The sequence below is a fragment of the Passer domesticus genome, chromosome 10 (genome assembly GCF_036417665.1).
Source record: "Passer domesticus isolate bPasDom1 chromosome 10, bPasDom1.hap1, whole genome shotgun sequence".
NCBI lineage: Eukaryota > Metazoa > Chordata > Aves > Passeriformes > Passeridae > Passer > Passer domesticus.
This window is the reverse complement of record NC_087483.1, coordinates 19,980,811-20,000,510: the sequence shown is the minus strand read 5'-3', so window position 1 is coordinate 20,000,510 and position 19,700 is coordinate 19,980,811. Positions and strand designations below refer to the sequence as shown.

Here is a 19,700-nt window from a genome sequence, read left to right as displayed (position 1 = left end):
AAGGTTTCAAAAGGGAAAGAGGAACACAAAGAAGCATCATCAAAAATATATCACCATGACATGTTCCACTTCATACTGCTAATTACTTTCTTTATACCTTGAGTGGTTTAACGCCCTGCATAAGGCATGGATTGCTGCATCTTCCATGGCTCAGATGAGTCACTGGTTATTGAGGTCATGCCAGGTGCTGGAGGTCTCTCCAGGGCAGATCTTGAAAGGGAGGTGCAAGTTCTGAAGTGTTTGAAAGGCATGTGAAAGTGTTGTAGACTGACTGCTTCAGAGCATGCTAGGTGATCTATCTTTTAAAAAAGCCACACTCATAAAATTGCTGTTATAACGACTGAATTTTGTTAACATTTAAAAAAGAAGACGACTCACATAAGTGTTTAAGGTATTCAGGATAGCTTGGGGAGCCAAGTGCCCTAAAGGAAAATGGTGTAAATCTTTTCTTTGTTTTTAAATATGCAAAAACTTAGGATGGGCTCCTGAAAGCTGCCAAGGATTGCCAAAATTGACAAGGAAAGCTTGTGGAAAAAGTCAGAAATGACTGATAGATCAGTTCAGCGTTGACTGTCAGCAGGAGAATAGTACCACATTTTGCAGTACTTCTCTTCATAGAATATATTCTAAACAGTTTTTTACTTTTAGTCTGGTTGAAAAAAAACAGTGTTGCTACTTTAGCATTACACTTTTGACTCCCATGTGGAAGCCCATGTTGGCCTTGAGTTGATCACAGCTGTGTAGCTCAGGAGCAGCACTGCCTTGAATGGATGGGGCTTCTTCCTTTCTCCCAAAGGCACAGAGGATGTAACTTGTAGTAGAAGGGGCCAGTCATTTCCAAGTTTTGCTGCTTGGGCAATGCCAGAAACAGAGGGATTATGTCATTCTGTGCCTGCTAAAAGGGCAGCTTCGTGTCATCACAATCTTCCTGGATAGTCATCCACATGTGAACACAGCTAATTCTATGTTTGCCACTTCCTTTTAGTCACAGAGTTTTTTCAGTGAATATTAGTGTTTCCTTCAAAAACCAGCTCAAATTATGATTGTGATTTATGTATCACATGGTTTGGGACGTTGATGTTTCTGAATGGTTTTGACTATCATCTGCTAAGAACCGTATTTTTGGTACTTAAGTTAGTATTTTGGGGAAGGGAGGTAAGATGATGCTTGTAGCAGATGACCTTCAGTCTTCAAGGAGTACAGAGTGTTGTAGGCTTATTACCTAAAATGCATGCACCGAAATACATTTAAAAATGACTGCTGATAAAGTTTACTTATATTTATAGTATGTAATTGACAACATCCACAGGGTAGAATTTGTACAAAATAAAAGTGAAGGTATTGCTTCCAATTTTAGTCATGACAGTCTTTCTACAGGTGGCATTCAGCAGTCTTTGTGTTTTGCCCAAGGTGAAAACTCTTTTGTCCAAAGAATAAAGCAATGTTGATGTTAAACAGGACATTGCCATCGTACAGCTATCAAAAATCTGTGTGTCACCCATTCCTCTTGGCTCTGGGCATAGGATACATTTCCTACTACGTCCCCTTCCATAGCACAGTAAGAGCATGGTCAGACATTTGCTTTGCAATCAGCTGCACATACAGAGATGCTGCCAGCTGCTTTCTGTGGTGTTTGAAAGCCCTCCCAATTCTGCCAGCTGGAGGATTCATGTGAATGGGGTCTATATTGGGGTCTATATTCCCACTTTGTACAGAATCCATCCAGTTACTTGGTAAGTATCCCTGTGAAATAGGTTGTATCAAACTGACGGTCTCCTGTGTCAGCAGTACTGCAGGAACAGAAACATTCAATCAACTCTTCATCTTTTTCACTATATCCCCCAAGAGGAGACATTTTAAAATAATTTCCATCCTTCTAAGTTGTCGACTTGAATGCTCAGTGCTCTGCATTGCCACTATCATTTATTTGCAGTAAAATGTTGTGGACGAAGCTGTTGCATCTAAGTAAATGTCTGACTTGGTCCTTGGTTCTCTTTTCATCCCCCTATAAGATTTTATTTTGGGTTATCCTCAATAAGTGGATAGTGGCAGCACTTGAGTGGCCATATGTTTGGCAAAACACGGATAATTTACAACTGTTGTTTGTATTAATTTTTGTTGTTCTGAAGCTATTTTAAAAACACAGCCTAAAGGACTTCTTCCAGAAAAAAAATGTTTTCACATAAATCTGGAAATGCTCGTATGTCTGCTCAGATCTCTAGAAAAGTGCATTTAGTTCATTAGTTTCATGCTGAAGTGTTAACATTTTAGGTTGTTTTATTAGGAGAGAACAAAGAACTCCTGCCTTGTTGAAAATTTGTTACACAAAATAAGGATGAAGAGGTTCCAAAAGAGCTAATGCTAAGCATTGGAAACTGGATGAAGCTGTGCAGATTGGAAAGATTTCCAAGACATCTGGTAATTAGCTTCCAGTTCTTATGGAGTCCTGCCCTGTGAAAGCTGCTGCTGCTTGGTGAATGGAGAACAGGGGTGAGATGAAGCCTGACTCTGAAAAGCTGGATCTTTGTGTTCACAAATTATCAGTGGCCTATTGAAAGCTTTATGACTTTATGACTACCCCTTTGGAAAACTAACTCCTACCAAAAAAAAGTCCAGCATTTCTCCCATTGCAGGATTGTCTTCTGTTCTGGCATTTGCTTGGCACAGTGGGGAAAGGGAAGAAGCTATCAAAGAGTTCTTTATGGCTTTCTCTGCCTGAGTCAATGTGTCAGTCTGCCCCCAGCAGCTTGCTGTGCTCCCCAGTGGCTGCACCACAGCTGGGAGGTGCTGGAGTGTGACTGGCTGGTTACTCCCCTGCCCAGCCCAAAATGCCAAAGAGGCTTGGCACTGCTGTTGGAGCTGGCACCTGGCACCCTTCTCCAGGGAAGTAAGGTAGCACGCTCAGGTGCAAGGCACCTGGAGCCAGGCCAGAGCTTGATCCTTTTGTTATTATTATTATTGTTGTTGTTATTATTACTACTACTATTGTTAGTTTCCAGCACTGTTGTGGGGGTTTTTTGGGGGATTTTTTGTTTGTTTTTATTGTTTGTGGGGTTTTTTTTTTGTTGTTTGTTTGTTTGTTTGATTAAGGAAAATTTAAGCAAGAAAGAAAACTTGCCGTTTGAGTTAGTTTTGTAAGTTGTCTCTTGGGAGCACTTATCTACACCTGGTTAAAGGATAAGGGATGTTTGTGGGGTTTCTGACGTTCAGATGTATAAACCTTCAAGCACTGAATGGGAATTGCTGAGACCCAGTGCTTTGGTTACTTGTCAGACACTTGGGAGACTGCTGCTGTACCCTGTTCTGCCCCTTACCTGTGCAGGTACTTTCATCAAGTCATTGCCCTGTCATGTTTATTATTCTTTGTGTAAAACAGGATATTGATCTTGTCTTAGATATCTGCAGTAAAAGTGGTCAAAACCAAAATGATATATTTACTACTTCTTTTTTTTTTTTACAAATATTTTACCATCTAAACATCAGCAGGCAGTCCCAGCACACTCACTACTAGTAAAAATGTTTATCTTTTCAGCTCTGAGTCCATTAAGTGCAATGAGCAGACAGCCTGTCTTAAGCTGATTTTATAGCAGTGCACTACTTAAAAATTAGGCATTTGCAGCAGAGAAAGAGTTTTATTGAGATTTGTTATCAGAAAGAAAATTACTTTTCCTAGATTGCAAATGTAAGCCAATGTGTGGTTAATGATGTTCACTAAATTAAACTGACTGAAAATATGAAGGAAGTAGAGTTACGTATGAATATATAATATTAGGACATGTTGGAAGAGATTATACTTAATTTGTATATAACCTGATGAATTTTGGTGCAGTAGACATTATCTCCACTGATAAATCATGCTTATAGCTTCAAATAAAAACCATACACAGCGTGAGCCTTTTTTTCTTAAGATCACAGCCATTCCATGTCTGTGTTGTAGCAGTATCTAATTCCTGAATGTGGTGCGACTGGAGCAGCTGCCTGAGCCATTGGAAAGAAGGATTTAGCACCCAGTGTCTGTGCTGTCCATGTGCTTTTGATTTGCCCAGGGTCTGAGCTTCTGTATCTGCTGCAGGCGGTAAAATGACACTTCCCAACAGCTGCCTTGAGTCTGGGCTGTGAGAGAAAATGACTTTTCTCACAATGGAGTTCCAGCATGTCTTAGTCCAGGGGTTCCAGTGGTCCAAGCTCAACAGCAGAATTCCATGGGGGTCACAAATTCCCTAGCTTGTCCTAAGCAGTGGAGTACCCTTAGAGAGGGGTACACTCTCTGCTCCTTACACTACAGCTATATCCACAGAAAATATTTGCTTTGAATATGAAATTATTATTGGTAGAGAAAGCAATAGTTGGGCTGGATCTGGATTTTCAATAAACAGATTTTACTAGGTGAGGCTTGTTTCACTTAGATGATTATTGACCTTTCTTTCCCCTGAAATTATTATCTTCACATTTTTATTTAGTATAGAACACTTTTGTGGAGCAAAATAAATTCATATCAGACATTGATTTATGTGTATTTGTATGCATGATGCTTTCTCTATTCCTTTGAATTGCTCTGCTTTTGGAACTAAGGTTGGTATTCCCAGGGTATTTTAATGCTTTTTATCCACAAATTACATTTATATATTCTCTGTACCAAGTGTTGCTTCATCTGTCTCCAGTTCTGCATTACACAAAACAGATTCTTATCCTCAGCTGATTTGTTTTGAAACTCTCCAAGCACTCCTATTTAACCAGTGAAGTGGACATTGTGTGGCTAATGTTTCAGAACCCAAATGGAGCCTGCCCTGTCCTGGTACAGGGCCATATGCCCATAATGCCCATAATGTTGGGTCACTCTACAACTCCCATACTACATGAACATTGTGGAACAGTGTCAGAGAGAGGATCCTGAGCCCTGACTTTATCCCTGCTGTAGCTCTGGAGCTGCACATGCAGAGTGTAATTCCAGCATGTGTTAAGCCAGTTTGGGTTGAGCTGCTGCAGCCCCCACTTTTGCCTTCCTCCCCACTGCAGCAGTTCTTGTGCTGGTGCTGGCATCCAAGCCAGTCTGCAGCCAGCTGCTGCTTCCAGGAGTCTTGGCAGCAGTCGCTGGTTACTTCTCAACTTGCTCAGCACCACGAAGCAATTAATATCAAATAATAAATGAGATATGTAAAAATTGTCAGCAATGATAAACTTGTCCCCTGCACAGAATGTGAAGCTTGTCATCATTTTGCTCTAAGCAGAGTTTAAAGCTCATAGCCAGAGTTGTGGTGTTCATTTCAGTGAAAAAAGAAAAAAAAGTGAGAAGCTCATTTAATCAACCCTCAATGTAGGAAATTCTGTTGGCCAGTGTGGAGACATAACTAAAGACAAACCTTCGAAACATTGAACTGTTGTGCTGAACAAAGTTTTTGAGTTTTGTCTAGTCAGATTCATGCCCCTTCAAAACAGGTAATTAATTCAGCTAGTCCACATGGTAACCCCAAGCACGTCTGGAAAGGAGCTGGACTGGAGAGCGTGTCCATATTGCATGCGAGCTGGAGAAAGACTTGGTGTATGAGCTGGGAAAGAACAATTCTTTTTTGAGAAATACAGCCTTTTTCTAGTTACAGAGATTTGCATCAGACTTTTATGGCTTCAAGGTAGGCATCTGACACAGGGAGCTGTGGTACAGCATTTTCTGGTTTGTTATGCTGTACAGTCTGATGTGGAAATAGAGGTAGGAGGAAGAACATATTTAAAGGATTACATTTGGAGAAAGCCTGTGCTAGAGGGTTAGGAAGGCTGGACCAAGAACTGACTTAGATGCTGAAAATACAGGCTTCTTTTAAATGAAAATATTCACTCCTCACTACGGGTTAACTTTTAGGGAGTTAGTATGAAACAGCTCTTATTACAGAACTGATATACATGCATTAGAAGTCATAAATCCCCAAGTAGGTGCTTCTTATTCAGAGTGTTAATGTGTGGTAATGGAGGCAAGGTTATCTGACTGGCTGATCTTGTCTTGACTACTGCGTGGGCAAGCTGAAACTTCTTTGCTGAAGTTGAAAGCTGATTTTTTAGAGGAGGGGGAAATGCTTCTAGCTTTGTTGTTTTGAAGTGATAGAGAAACCAAATCCTGGACATCCTGGAGGTAGAGGAGGAGGTTCCACTGTGGGAGGAGCACCAGGCATGTTGAGTGTTCATCTTCTTGACAAGTGGATACACACACATTTCAGTGAAGATGACTTCTCAGCAATTCTTTCTTTCTTGGTCCTTCATGAAGTTCCTGAATAAATCATGTTCTATAAATTTCACTTTATCCTTTTATGATGTTAGAATCAGATTTTTCCACAACATTAATGCGGTTCACAAGTTTAATCACAGAGTCTGCCTTGAGGCTTGAATTATCAGATGGTGGTGATTCTCTAATTCATCTATGTGCTTTCTGTCTTGAAAAATACTGGTTTTAGATGTTCCTTTCAATTTTTGGAAGAAGGTACCTTCCTTAAAAAATAAAACATAATCTGCAGAGAGGTAGTAGATTTTTTTTAATACATTCGTCACATTTTTAATACATTTGAAAATGCCTAACAGGTATTTGGTGTAGCTTGTTAGCTGGGGATTTCATTTGAATAGCTTAGTTAACTTGCAGGCTTACTCTGTTGAAAACTGCCCACTTCTGTTCTTAGGCATGAGTATTTATAAGTTTACGACATTTTTAAGGCCAGTTGTATTTTTAATTAGGTCTTTTAGTGAAATTGTTTCAACTTCTTTCTTCCTTCATGTGAAAGGTGTGCATAAGGGATGTTGGGAACAGTAGGTTTTTCTCTTTGTTGACATTAAAAATGTTATTGAAAATATTGGGAGGAAGTCCTAAACTGGATTTGTCAGTGTCACTTAGCTTTGTGACGTGAAGATTTTGCAGTGAAGGGTGAAGGTGGCTGATGCCTGAAACACGTGGAAGCCCCAGAACAACTGAATGACTTACTAATAATGTAATCTCCTGAGGGTAAGGTGGTGGTCTGGGATTTGGGAGTTGTATGTTGCAGTCATACTCCACAGCACACATCTTCTGGATGTATTTGTGGGTGGACACCTTAAACTAGATACCATGTGATCTCAGGTACCATGTGGTTCTTTCAGTGTGAATTGCTAGAATCAGTATGGAGGCTAAACATAATGAAGAACAAAATATGTGTGTATCCCAAATGAGTTTTGTTTGTGTTAGGGAGTTGAGAAGGATCCTCTCTCACAGAAGAAAAGCAAAATTTTCCATGTTTGCTAAACCCAGGTTCATCAGTAATTTTGACTGGAAGAAAAATGGGGACTGTGTACCCGCTAGATAAATTCCTTCAACGAAAGAAATTCTTCAATGATTTAGCCCTAGTGCAAATTGAGTTTTATATCAACAGCAAGAAAATAGTGTTTTGACACTAGCACTACAGGTCTTTCAACAGTGATGAAAGGGATCTGGTCTTTTATTTAATGCTAAATTAAAGCTTTGTTATTACGAACACATGGTGGACTAGCAGGAAATGTTTCCCTTTACTGACTGTCCTGCTCTGTGTTTTATTAGGTAGTGTGGATAATTTCTCCAGTGTGGGCATATGAGAGGGATTTCTGTGCATATTTCAAGTTAGTTCCTGCTGAACATTTGTTTTATTTTAAATTTCTTCATGCCTATGAGATTTCTGTGTTCAGAAACAACTCACATTTGGTAAACTTTTTTGTGTATTGCCTGGGTACAACTCCTCTGTCAGGAGCATAGACATAGAATATCTGATGTGTTTCATTTCATGATTTAAGTTAAGTATTTCTGTTGTAATTTAGCAAATTGTGTTCTGGTATTTAGTTACTTTTTCAAAAGAAAAGTTAAAGGAATTCTGCCTCCATAATAGGCTTGGATTGTTCTGGAAGATGGAAGGGACCTGCACAGACTGCTAACTGCAGCAAGAAAGGTCCTAGGAACTAGCAGGAGAAAAGTAATCTAAAGCTGTTGTAGCAATGAACCAATTTAATGGGGCTTTAGGCAGTGGGAAAACTGTCAGCTTTCCAAAATACATTTCTTGGGTTTTCTACATATTACAGCTTTGATGGAATTAGCAAATGATTTGTTACTTAGCTTCCTTTGGTAACAACAGCAATGGCAAGTTTAGCACAGGAGGTTCTAGTGGTGTGAAACACATCTTTCCCTTCAGGGTGATTAATAGCAGATCTGCCCTGGCTGAGGTCCCCTGGTGGTACAGTGTGACCTGAACCAAACATAGCCACGTGGTTACATTTCTAAGCCAGAGCAAGCAAGTAAAGTTCATGCCCTGCTCTGGCTGCAGGAGGGCAAATGACACCTGATTAAGCATGAAGCTAATAATCCATGGATGGTTTTGAACGTGTATGGTTTGGCCAAGTTAGTTTAAGCTGGATCAGCACTTTGCTTGGAGTAGCCATACTGCTTTTGAGGAGCTCTCAAGTTGCACTTGCTTTGCATTGAACCATGTCCTTGGGCACAAGTCCTGCACTGCTTCACAACCAGCTGAATTATCAGGGGATCCATAAGGTAAAAATAGGTTTGGTTTGGTTTTTTTTAATGCTAATTTCTAGATTTCAATCATAAGGACATTATAGACTTTAGGGAGGTAACACAAGGAAAGATTTGTACACTGAACTAGATCCTTATAGCCTCAATTCCACAGAGCCTCTGTAGATCTGCTAGAAGCAGTAAATAACCTTTTCCAGCAAACAAATGTGGGAGGTAGTTCAGTGGCAAGTAAAATAGAAACAGTTGTAGATATAAAGAACGCAATAGACAGAAACTTTTTCTTTGTAAAAAATTGCACATAACATATAAACCTTAATAATAGTGAGCACCTTATCAAAATGTGTTTTCTGCACAGTTTTGATGCATTGCTATAGACGGCCCTCATGTGTCCAACCTTAGAAAAATGCTGTAATCCTAAAATTAGGACTATACTTGTAGCTCCTACCAGTGAAACCAGAAATGCTTTCTGTGTCTATAGGATATAGTACCCAGATTCTTTAAATAGCGGTGTTTAGGCACTGGTACTGATAATATGAATGCTGAGAATAAGCACTCCAGAGAGCCTTGTAAACAAGGCATTGAAAAATAAAGAAAATGGACATTGTTATCCATGCTTGTCACAGGTCATAGAACTGAAAGCCACCCACAAACATATGCCTTTTAATTAATGTTCATTTCCTTTCTTGCACTCGACACCAAAACCACAAGAGTGCCTCCACACTTGGAAAAGAGAATTAAGAAAAAAAAAGGATAATGAACAAATTTTCTTCAAAATGTTGAAAATATGAAAGCAAGAAAATATTTTGAGCATTTTCTATTCCCATGCTTGACATTAAAACATAACTATTGCTAAGTGATTTGTGCTCTCTCCAGGCCTCACTGAGCAAGCTTGCACTAGACAGAGATCCTTTGGTTGCTTGTGAGATGATTTTTTGTTCTTTAATTACCAGCAGTATGACAGTGTGTATCTGTAGCTAGATAAAAAGGTAGTGTGCTACTAGATATGGTTGTCTAGCTCTGTTTTAACTCACTTTCTCACTGCATGGAGGGGCGAGGAGGATTTTCTCAAGTGCTGAGCTTAGCAGCTTGAGTGAGGAGCCATGTTCCCCATGCTGTTGGTGAAAGGTAGGTGTCGCTGGAGAGATGGAACACATTGGTGTTAGGGAGCATTTAGATGTTCCAGGTCTTCTCTCTGTCTTGATTGTCTGGGTAGCCTGAGGGGCAAACATTAGATATCCTGCATGGTAAATATGAATCTCCACCTGTGTGATAAGTTGAAGTTACCTGAGCCTGGGGCATTTTTCTTTCACTGGAAATGAGTTCACCAAGCTCAGAAGCTGAGATGGTGCAGCAGACAGACTCCCTGCAGATGGGGTCTGCATATTTACCTGAATGGTATATGCGGGTGGGATCTGTCACAGCCCCTTTAGAATCTCGTGGTGTCGCACTGAACTAGATAATTCAACAGCTTTAGCTGAGACAGTGGTGTCCAAAACAGAGACTTTTGTCCTGGTAACATCCTGAGTGTCTTTCTTCCAGCAGGATTTGTAAAAGTCAATTTCCAAAGCTGTGTTGAAGATTTTGTAGAACTTCACTATACTGTAGCATTATGAAGTGGATTTTTCAAGCACAAGGTTGTGGAACATGCTTGAGGGCATTTTTCTTTCTTTACTTTGTGCTTTCAGTTGAAATAAGAAAAATCAAAAGAGATGTCTTATCCCTCTCTTAAAGCACTGTCTTCACTTACTCTGCTGTAAAAATTACACAGTGACAGAGTTGTGGCTGAGCAGTCTGTAAAGAACTTACAAGAGTTTTACTTTGGCTGAATCTCATTTTGAAATCAACGTTGGGAAGGATGGAGGAAGGTCTTTCCTTACATCATTCTCACCCTAGGTGCCCCATTTGGTCTGTTAGCTGCTGCCTTTGTAATAATGAGTAGAGATCTTTTCCAACCTTTACAGTTCTATGATTCTGCCTGCTTGGGTATCACACCTGAGGGTGGAGACTTTGAGAGGAGAATGTGAAAAAATATTCCACCACTTAACCCTGTGCCATGTAGACACCTCTGGTGGTTTTTTGAGATGTAGAGCAGCAGACCTTTAGTTCTATGATACCAATGACATTTCTCATAAGGCTTTTAGAATCTGAAAGACTTCACTGCTGAAAGCAAAAACAAGGACACCCTCCCCCAGTTGTATGTTGTTGCAGACCCATATTCTATATCATAATAAAGCATAACACAGAGTTAACATCAAATTTAGCCAAATAACATTTTCTTTCATCCTTTTTCTTCTCCATTAGCACAGTTTTGGTACTAAGAAATTGTGTTCTCTTGCCAGATTTAGAGCCTTGCGTTTTAGAGAAGGGCTGTTGACAGCAGTGCATTTAGTAAATGCAGAAAGCAAAGTGCTACCAGTAACATTGTAGATAGGAAATCTCTTGTCCTAGTTTCTTGTCCTGCATTTAGTTCCATATGGGCTGCTTCAATGCATTTTGATTTAATAAGCTGCAATAAAAGCTGAACTTGGATTTCTGTAACCACTGCATTGGGAGTCTAAGAGGCTTCTTGCGGGTCTGAATGCCGCTGCATCCGCATGAATGCTCTTAACACTGTTCTGGAAAGGCTGTCCTTCATCTTCGGGAAACTTGAGAGCCAGGGTTCAGCAGAGTTAGGTTTGACAGACCTGCTGTGAACCCATGGGCCCCTCAAGTTTAACCTCATGTCTTTTCAAATTTACCATCTGAAGTCACACTTGTAAATTAAATCTGTTCCATGAACTAGCTTGGTTACAGCATGGTCATAAATCCTTTGTCTTATCTGAATCAGGTATATATCCCTCAGTGAAGTGGCATAATGAATATTTGCTTAGGAAGCAGATGCAGCCAGTTAACTCTAATTTATTTTTAAAAAGCAATCCATCTTTAATGTGTGGAGTAAACCCCCCTAATCTTGCAAATAATATTTTGTCATTTCAATTAAATTGCTTTGTTATTTTGTCTGAGATTTTTCAGCCCATATTGTAAAAAAATTAATCAAGTGGATTTTTTATTGAGAATGAAGTATTGGTGCCTTTACTGAATTTGTGATGTTCTGAAGCTAATTTAGGAGGACAGCAGGCTGTTAGCAATGGGCTGCACTTGTATGCTCTGTAGCCAAAATACTGAAGTTGTCATTTGGACCTGTTGCTCCACCAAGATTTTGTGTTTTGTGGCTACCAGCTCATGGATGCCCTAGCTCTGACTTGGTAAGTGATTACCAGAGAGTTTGACCCTGCACTGGTGCTGCACTTGATCATGACTGATTCATTGGGCTGAAACATGTCACTGATTTGATACATCAATTTCATTAATTTGATTGAAATGTGTCCAGCCGTTGGCGGTGTATGAAAGAAAGGTACCTGACATGCAGGACAAGAGCACTAACCTCTGCATTAAACTATAAAGCAGTCATAGGTCATCTTATACTGAAATTGATTTGATCCACAGAAATTTGGTTTTCAAGCACAATACTAATTAGCTGTAAGCTTGATGAATGTCAAGAATTAATTGAAACATTTCAGTGCCCTGTGTGGGTTTTAAATGTTGTCGTTATTGCCCCAATATTTTCAGTTCTTACACTAATTGGTTTATAGGGAGCGTGAATAAAATTATCTTCTGGAGTGACTGATGGTACAAATGGTTCATTGCATTACCAAAAATGGACCTGTTTGCTTCTATACTTCCCTTTTTTTCCCCTTAAAATGTATCTAGTATTTTCCTTCCACTTTTATGTATGCATTGGAAATAGAAAGTAGGATTTTACATCCAAATGTTATTTTTGACAGCACCTGTAGGGTTTTTTTCCCTAGCTGTGCTCTGGAGGCCAGCACTCTATTGTTACCTGCTTTCATTTTGGCAACAGGAAAATAGCTACAGCTTCATAAAATAATCTAGTTAGCTTCATAAAATAATTTTTTGTTTTTAATTAACTAGGATGTCATCCAAATTCCATTATTTGTCCTGTTTGTGAAAGAACTGCAACATTTGGTACATGAAATGTCTACAAGATAAAAAGCATCTTGGAAAATTATGAATTGAAAGTGAATTCTTAATCAAAATTAGCATTTTTTTTCTCAAATATGATCTTAATGTAAAAATAGCTACATTTTGGCAGGGGGAGGATTGCAGATCCATAGTGCAGACTGCTCACATTCCTCGTCTCGGATGAATATCTCCATGTTTGACTACCTCGTAAGGATGGATGTCCAACATGTTGTGTTACAGACTGCAAACGTATCTGTGACAAATATGTGAGGTGACATGACATAGGAAAAGCCTTCTATTTGTAGGGAGTTTCCTCTGTGTGTCGAGCAGTTCCAGAAACCACCAATTCCCAGGCTCCAGTGGGGTGCCATGCGCTGTCACTCGCTTCATGTGCAATTCACGTGTTGCAGTCCTCGGGGCCTGTTCCTGGGCACCACAGAGGGAGAAGGATGGGGCTGCTTCAGCATGTCTGGGAAATGGAGGTGGTGCCTGGGAAACTGCCCAGGTGAGGAAAACTGAAAGGATCTCTTACAGTGCTGTGTTATTGGCTTATCTGCATAAATGTGATCAAGCCACTGTGTCTGCATGAGTTCAGTGCTGTTGCTCTCCATAACAGTCAGTTCAATAAGTTTGGCTCTCAGCAGGGTGGGTTCAGGACCTTTTGTGGAAGGTTAGGTTAATTTTTATCCAGGCTTGCTGAAGATTTGATTTTTTTGGTGATTGTTCCTTTGGGGGCAAGGTGGAGGGGTTTATTGTTTGGTTAGGGGTTTTTCTGAGGATGTTAGATGATTACTGTGTGATAATAGCATTAGTGACAGCTCAGAAGTTGAGAAAATGCTGGGTCATTATCCATTCTTTCAAACCTTTAATAATTAATTATACAGTAACCCTTCTCCTAGTGAGAAATGCATTCTTAAAATAAAATATTTTTGGCTCGTTGTCTCATTGCTGATTGCCCAGAGGCATAACACAAATATATCCTGAAGAAACAGTTATTTGGAATGACTGCTGCAAGAAGCTCAATTCCACGTTACTTGATTCTCTCACCCTTCCCCAGTTTTGCTGCCCAAGGGTATAACATTTCACTCTAGCCTAGGAAACAAGTAGCAATAAATGTGTATCAATATACTTGAAAGCTACGTTTTTTATGAAGGTGTGATCTGTTAAATGCTCGGAGAAGATGAATGTGGTCAAGGTGTAAAACTCCTTTTGTGTATGAATATGATGGCATGGAAAGGGTGGTGTAGAAAAGGTGATGAAAGGATGATGTGGAAACTCAGAGCAATGACATACTCAAGAAAATAGATCTGGGATATGTTTTGGACAGTGAAAAACCAGTAGTGCATGGTCATTCCGTTTCATTGCTGTATCTTCAAAGGGACAGCAGAGTACCCAGCTTTTGTGCCAGTTTAAAACACCTAGTCCACTGAAATCAGCTGGAAATTGGGCAGGTGTTAAAAATAACAAAATGGTTTTTATTCAGTAAATGAATGCTGAAGGAAACCCATTAAATGCCTCTCTCAAAGGTAACATCTGACTCTTTCTTTCCCTCTCCTCTTTTTTCTTTACACAGTGCCGGTCCTAAAGGAGATAACATTTATGAATGGAGATCTACTATACTTGGACCTCCAGGTTCTGTATATGAAGGAGGCGTTTTCTTCCTGGATATCACATTTTCATCTGACTATCCATTCAAGCCACCAAAGGTAAGAGTAAGGTTTTGTACTGTGCTTATCATTTTTTCATGTGAGAAGAATGTAGCTTGCAGCCAAGTGACTGCACATCACTTTCTGAATATCAAATTTGTTTATGCTGTCTTGAAAACTACAAGGTCCAAAATCTTGGCTTGCAGTCTCAGAAAAATCCCATCTAATTTACTTCCTGATTACCACTGTCAGTACTGATTTCCAGACTTCACCAAGTGTTAGATGAGATGATAGTTCTGATCAACAGGTGAGATTCAAGAAATTTTAGTTCTAGTAGAAGACAACACAAGACCGTCTTGTTTCCTTCTTGTCATTCTAGCTACTAAAATATATGCATAATAGTTTTTCCTGTTATGAGCCAGGTTCTGTAATAAATATTATCAGTAATTTTTTAAAAAATAAGAAAAAGCTCAAATAAAGTCATGTAGAAAACTGGAACGTTATATTGTGACTGAAAATTGGGTAAATTAATGTGATGAATTTCCATTATTTTAAAATGTCTATTTACTGCTGCTAAAATCAGCAATCTTGTTTGATAATGTTTCTGAGCAAAAGCTCTTTTTATTAAATTAAACTAATCGTAACTTACATTAAAATGTCAATTCCTTGCTCAGAAATAACATGGACACCTAATAAATGGTAATTTACTAATGGATATGAAAGAATTTAAAGGTCATTCCCTTTTCCCCTCCCTTACTGTCAAATTACAGCTCTTCACCAAGTCACCAGAAAAGACACTGCAAAACTCTCATGACTGAATACATTTTACTACACAAGATTTTCTACGACTTACACCTTGGGGGCCATAATTATGTTACTATAAATTGAATACCTTCTTTCATTCCTAGAATGATTGCAACTTAAAGGATATACACTCTGTATTAATATGTTCTGAATTACGAATGTTATACTGAAGTGGTGCACAGTTTTTGACAGATTCCTCATTCAAATCTTGTAGATTTTTTTTGAGCATGATAGTTTTTAAATTTTCAGGATATATTGTGGATTCCACTCCCTCCAATCAGTATGAAAAAGAAAAATTTCCATATGTTCTTGTGCTTTGTATAATTAAAGCAGTTACATATTTCTCACTTCTTATTTGTGCAGAATGTTCAAATGCTCTATCCATATTAATCTGAAGTAATTTAAGGATGGATTTAGTTAGTGTAATAGCATTGTTTTGGCTGTATATTATATTCTGCCTAATGAAGGTAAGGACAAATATTTCATTGTTAATTTAACAAGACTAATTTTCATGGTCTGTATTTAGGCTTTTGAAAGAAAGAAAAAGATCAGCTAATACTGCACATGCAGACAAATTCTGTGTACTTCTTCACCTTCAGAAACTACAGTAAAGTTACATTTGTGATTAGAATGTTCCTGACGTGTGGTATGTTCATTAAATAGCTACCATACTGTAAAGGAGGTCCTTATTTTTGTGGGTACCGTACAGAGAGCCAGTGTGAAAGCAGTTTATGCCCCTAATCTCATCATGGTAGGTTTCTTAAAGGCAGCCCAGGCTACAGAAAATAGTCACTCTTCTGTTGAACAATTGTGATTTGGAAAGCAAGCAGAGAGAAGCTGCATCTGCAGAAGCTCTGCAGAGCTGGGAATCCCACAGGCTGCTTGGAGCCAAGGGGCACCATCCCATGGCAGCACTGAATGACTCTCTCTGTCTCTTATGCTGTGATTTCAGGTTACTTTCCGCACCAGAATTTACCACTGCAACATCAACAGTCAGGGAGTCATCTGTCTGGATATCCTGAAAGACAACTGGAGCCCTGCTTTGACTATTTCAAAGGTTCTGCTGTCTATTTGTTCACTTCTGACAGACTGCAACCCAGGTAAGGAGTTGATAGTTCACTGAGAGACTCTCAGTCATTTGACTTAGTTGCCATGGAGTGTAATTTGTATATTTGATTGCATGCAGATTAAATAAAATTTAATATTTATTTTAATTTGCGATTAAGCACTCCATATTGGATGTGGTCCTTCTTTTAATGATGTTTTTCACTCCCGTGACACAAAGAAAGTAAATAGCACTAAGTCCTTTTTTTTTCCAAGATATGATGGAGAAAATAAGCTGATGTCATTGAAGGTCTGTATTGAAGGAGGTCCAGCAAATGAGTGTTCAGTCCAGGAAAGGAGCAACATTCTCCTGAGTTATAAATCCTGCATGTCGGAAGAGGCTGCAGGAAGTCTCTTAAGACAGCAGTTGAAAGGCTTAATCTTGCAAATGTGAGGGAGGTGATGTTCAGAGAGAACTCTCCCTCTTTCAAAGACACTTCCTTGATCCTGTGGGGAGGGGAGGAGCAGCAACTGTGTGACCAGTGTCATTAGGCAATGGATGCTAATTGGCTGCGGTCAGGGCAGGAACTGAGCAATAGTGCTAAGGGACCGTTCATTTACAGAAAGTGGTCACAGTTAGGGAGAAATGGATCAGCCTCTTGGGTACAAAGGCTGGATGGCTCCTGAAGGGCCCCCCTCGGTGTGTCCTGCAGCCCTAATGCTCTAACTCACTCTAGTCATGCGCACCTCCCTGACAGGAGGGTGCCAGGCAGCACTGCTGAATTGTCCTGCAGGCAAAGGGCTGAAAGCAGAGCACCTGCCCGAGGCAAGATGCATTCATATGCAGATAACCACAATAGATTTTTCCTGTTTTCTTTTTCTGTTTGTTGTGCTTTGTTCATGTGTGCTTTCTTGAAAATCTCTTACATGATAAGAGCTCCGCTATATTTGTGGTCTAAACTATATTTTGGAATGGAAGCTGTGTTTTAAACGATGTTTTTACTTGGGGTTTTTTTGTTACTTGTGGGATGGATTGTGATGCATTTTCTCATGCCTTTTGCAGCTGACCCTCTGGTTGGAAGCATAGCCACTCAATACCTGACCAACAGAGCAGAACATGACAGGATAGCCAGACAGTGGACCAAGAGATATGCAACATAAATGACAAACTACTTGTGCAGTGTGAAGGTGCAGAAGGCAACTTTGCAGTGTGCAACAAATCTTTATAGCCTTTACAATACGGACTTCTGTGTATATGTTATACTGATTCTACTCTGCTTTTATCCTTTTGAAGACTGGGATACTGCCCCCCAAAAAGGTAAATGCTATCAAGAGTAGAAGTTTGTAGCTGTAGATTAGTTATGTTTAAAATGCCTACTTGCAAGTCTTGCTTCTTTGGGATATCAAAATGTATTTTGTGATGTACTAAGGATACTGTTCCTGAAGTCAACCAAATATTATAGTGCATTTTAGCCTAATTCATTATCTGTATGAAGTTATTAAAGGTAGCTGTAGATTACTAGGAATTATGTCATTTGTATTAAACCCAGATCTATTTCCAATATGTGGTACATGCTGTTGTGGAAACTGTTTTAACTTTTACCTTTGTCAGTTTGTAATGAAAGGATTTCCTTTTTCCCTTTGTAGCTCAGAGAGCACCCAGTGTATCATCTCAAACACAATAAACATGTTCCCCAAGGAGTAGTTTCTTTGTTTTCCTATTTTAAATTAATATTTTAATAAATTTAGTTATAGTAACAAGGCAAGGCCAATGTATCACAGATCCCTGTGGATAATTTTTAAATTAATATACATAAGCAAAGACTTGCTATTAAATGTTTAATGCACACCTGTGGATTAAGTTTCCCTGGTTTGTTTTTAACAGAAGAAGTGAAATTTCTAAAATTCTCTGAAATTTAATACTTTTCAGCTCTTTCTCAAGTTGAAATTATCACATTTCATATGCTTACTCCAGAAGTTAATGTAGCTGGTTGCTTCAGGGCCAGTCCTGCTGTCAGAACAGGCTGCCTCAGTCTTGCTACAAAGGTTTTTTGCAGGAGGATGGCCAAGTTAGAGATAGTCTGGTGCTTTTTTTCTGAGTAAAGCAAGTTGGACTTGCTGACCTAGAGAACTGAGTTATCCATTGAAAAAGGTCTTCCAAAGCATGATTGAACACTGTATCATCTACCCAGAAAAGAGAGGAGTACAATGAATTTAATCAGATTTATATGACATAAAAACAGTTGTGGGGGATATAACCTTTCTTAGTAAAAATGAAATCTGTAAAAGTGTTTTAGACTACCTTTTCCCCCCTTCACTTCCTGCCTTGGAAATTTTGTAACATCTGTAAGTACAAAAATACAGCTTTATAGTACAGTTTAAAAGGTAGAGTCACTAATAGTTTTATAATTTAAGCTTTTATAGTTTGCCAGTCACAGTGTTGATTATAAAAAAAAAGACACTTGATTCCTTTAAATGATTTTTAAAATTACACTTAATTTTAAATTTTGCAGTCTCCCTTACTACCTGGTGTTTTTGGAGATAATGTAGCACTTGCATCAATAAGATGCTCTGCTCATTTAATATATGAAAGCTGAATGTTAAGTTTAAATATTAAATCAATACAGAAAATACTAAAGATTTAATCTAAAATTAACCATTACTATACAGGTCCCTGGTTTTTGTATCACATAACCTTTGACCATGAATTGTCCACCCTACTTTAAATATTTCTACAGATGCCTGAAGGTGGCTTGAAGAACTGTGTATCCCAAATATCTCAACCTAGAAGCCAATCTCTCTTGGTAGCTACAAGATAGCTTTAGAGTTCAGGTTAAAAAGTGCAAAAGGGAATGAGAAACGGGATCTGGCAGGTGAATATGCCTAAGTCAGGTAACAGACTAATGCCAGGAGATGAAGTGCTGGAAATCACTGCTGAAGGTGACCAGAATTTCTTGTCATGTCATTGGATGTGTGAGAAATAGCACAGATTGGCAAAGAAACAAGGGGCTATCACATCTGGGCTGCACGTCTGAAGTCTGCTCCCTGCTGACCATTAGTGCACTTGTGGGCCACAGGGTGCTCCTACACCACTCCAGTGACCTTCCAGGGGAGAGCAAGCTATGGAGTTCATGCACTAACTGTGTTGCCTACAGAATTTACAGATATTTATATCATAAAATATTCTGCTATAAAAATACAGGTTTTAATTCTAATTTTAATGTATTTTGGGTTTGTATCGTACCTACAACTTCAGACACCTAGGTGTACAAATGGGATGCCTTGTTAGTGTTGCCCCATCTTGCCTTCCTTGCAATTGGATCCTTTACACTGAATTCCCATCCTCTTTTTTTTCTTTTTTTTGTTGGTTTGTCATGATTCTGTTCTTTTTTAATGTAGATTTTTTTTTTGTGTGTAAATTTTATATTTACGGAAGTAAAGGTTGTTTTTGTGTAAACATTTAAACTTTAAAAGAAAAAGAAAAGAAGCTAATTTTGTTTCTCAAGTTCTCTCTGCTAAACCATGCAGTAGAAAGAAATTTGTATTGTTAAATAAATCAATTAGTTGTTAAATGAGAATGTGTGTCTGTTTTCATGGGGAGGGAAGAAACCCCTGCTGGAAATATATCCAAAGCACTGGTTGCAAACAGCATCTGGTGTTTCAAACTATTTCCTTCC

The 19,700-nt window shown here is 38.9% G+C and overlaps 1 protein-coding gene and 1 long non-coding RNA gene across 7 annotated transcripts in view; one reads left to right on the top strand and one right to left on the bottom strand.

Annotated features, from left to right (window-relative positions):
- UBE2E3 (ubiquitin conjugating enzyme E2 E3) overlaps window positions 1-19,601 on the top strand; it is a 55,816-nt gene extending 36,215 nt beyond the window's left edge. For all 5 annotated transcript variants that reach the window (XM_064434281.1, XM_064434282.1, XM_064434283.1 and 2 more), the window contains 3 exons: window positions 14,103-14,235; window positions 15,932-16,079; window positions 17,087-19,601. In XM_064434281.1, the coding sequence (XP_064290351.1) occupies window positions 14,103-14,235; window positions 15,932-16,079; window positions 17,087-17,184 (379 nt within the window). In that variant the 3' untranslated portion in view covers window positions 17,185-19,601. The remainder of the gene's footprint in view (window positions 1-14,102; window positions 14,236-15,931; window positions 16,080-17,086) is intronic.
- The window catches only part of LOC135308807 (uncharacterized), a 420,716-nt gene that overhangs the window by 244,867 nt on the left and 156,149 nt on the right, over window positions 1-19,700 (bottom strand). The window lies entirely within an intron of this gene.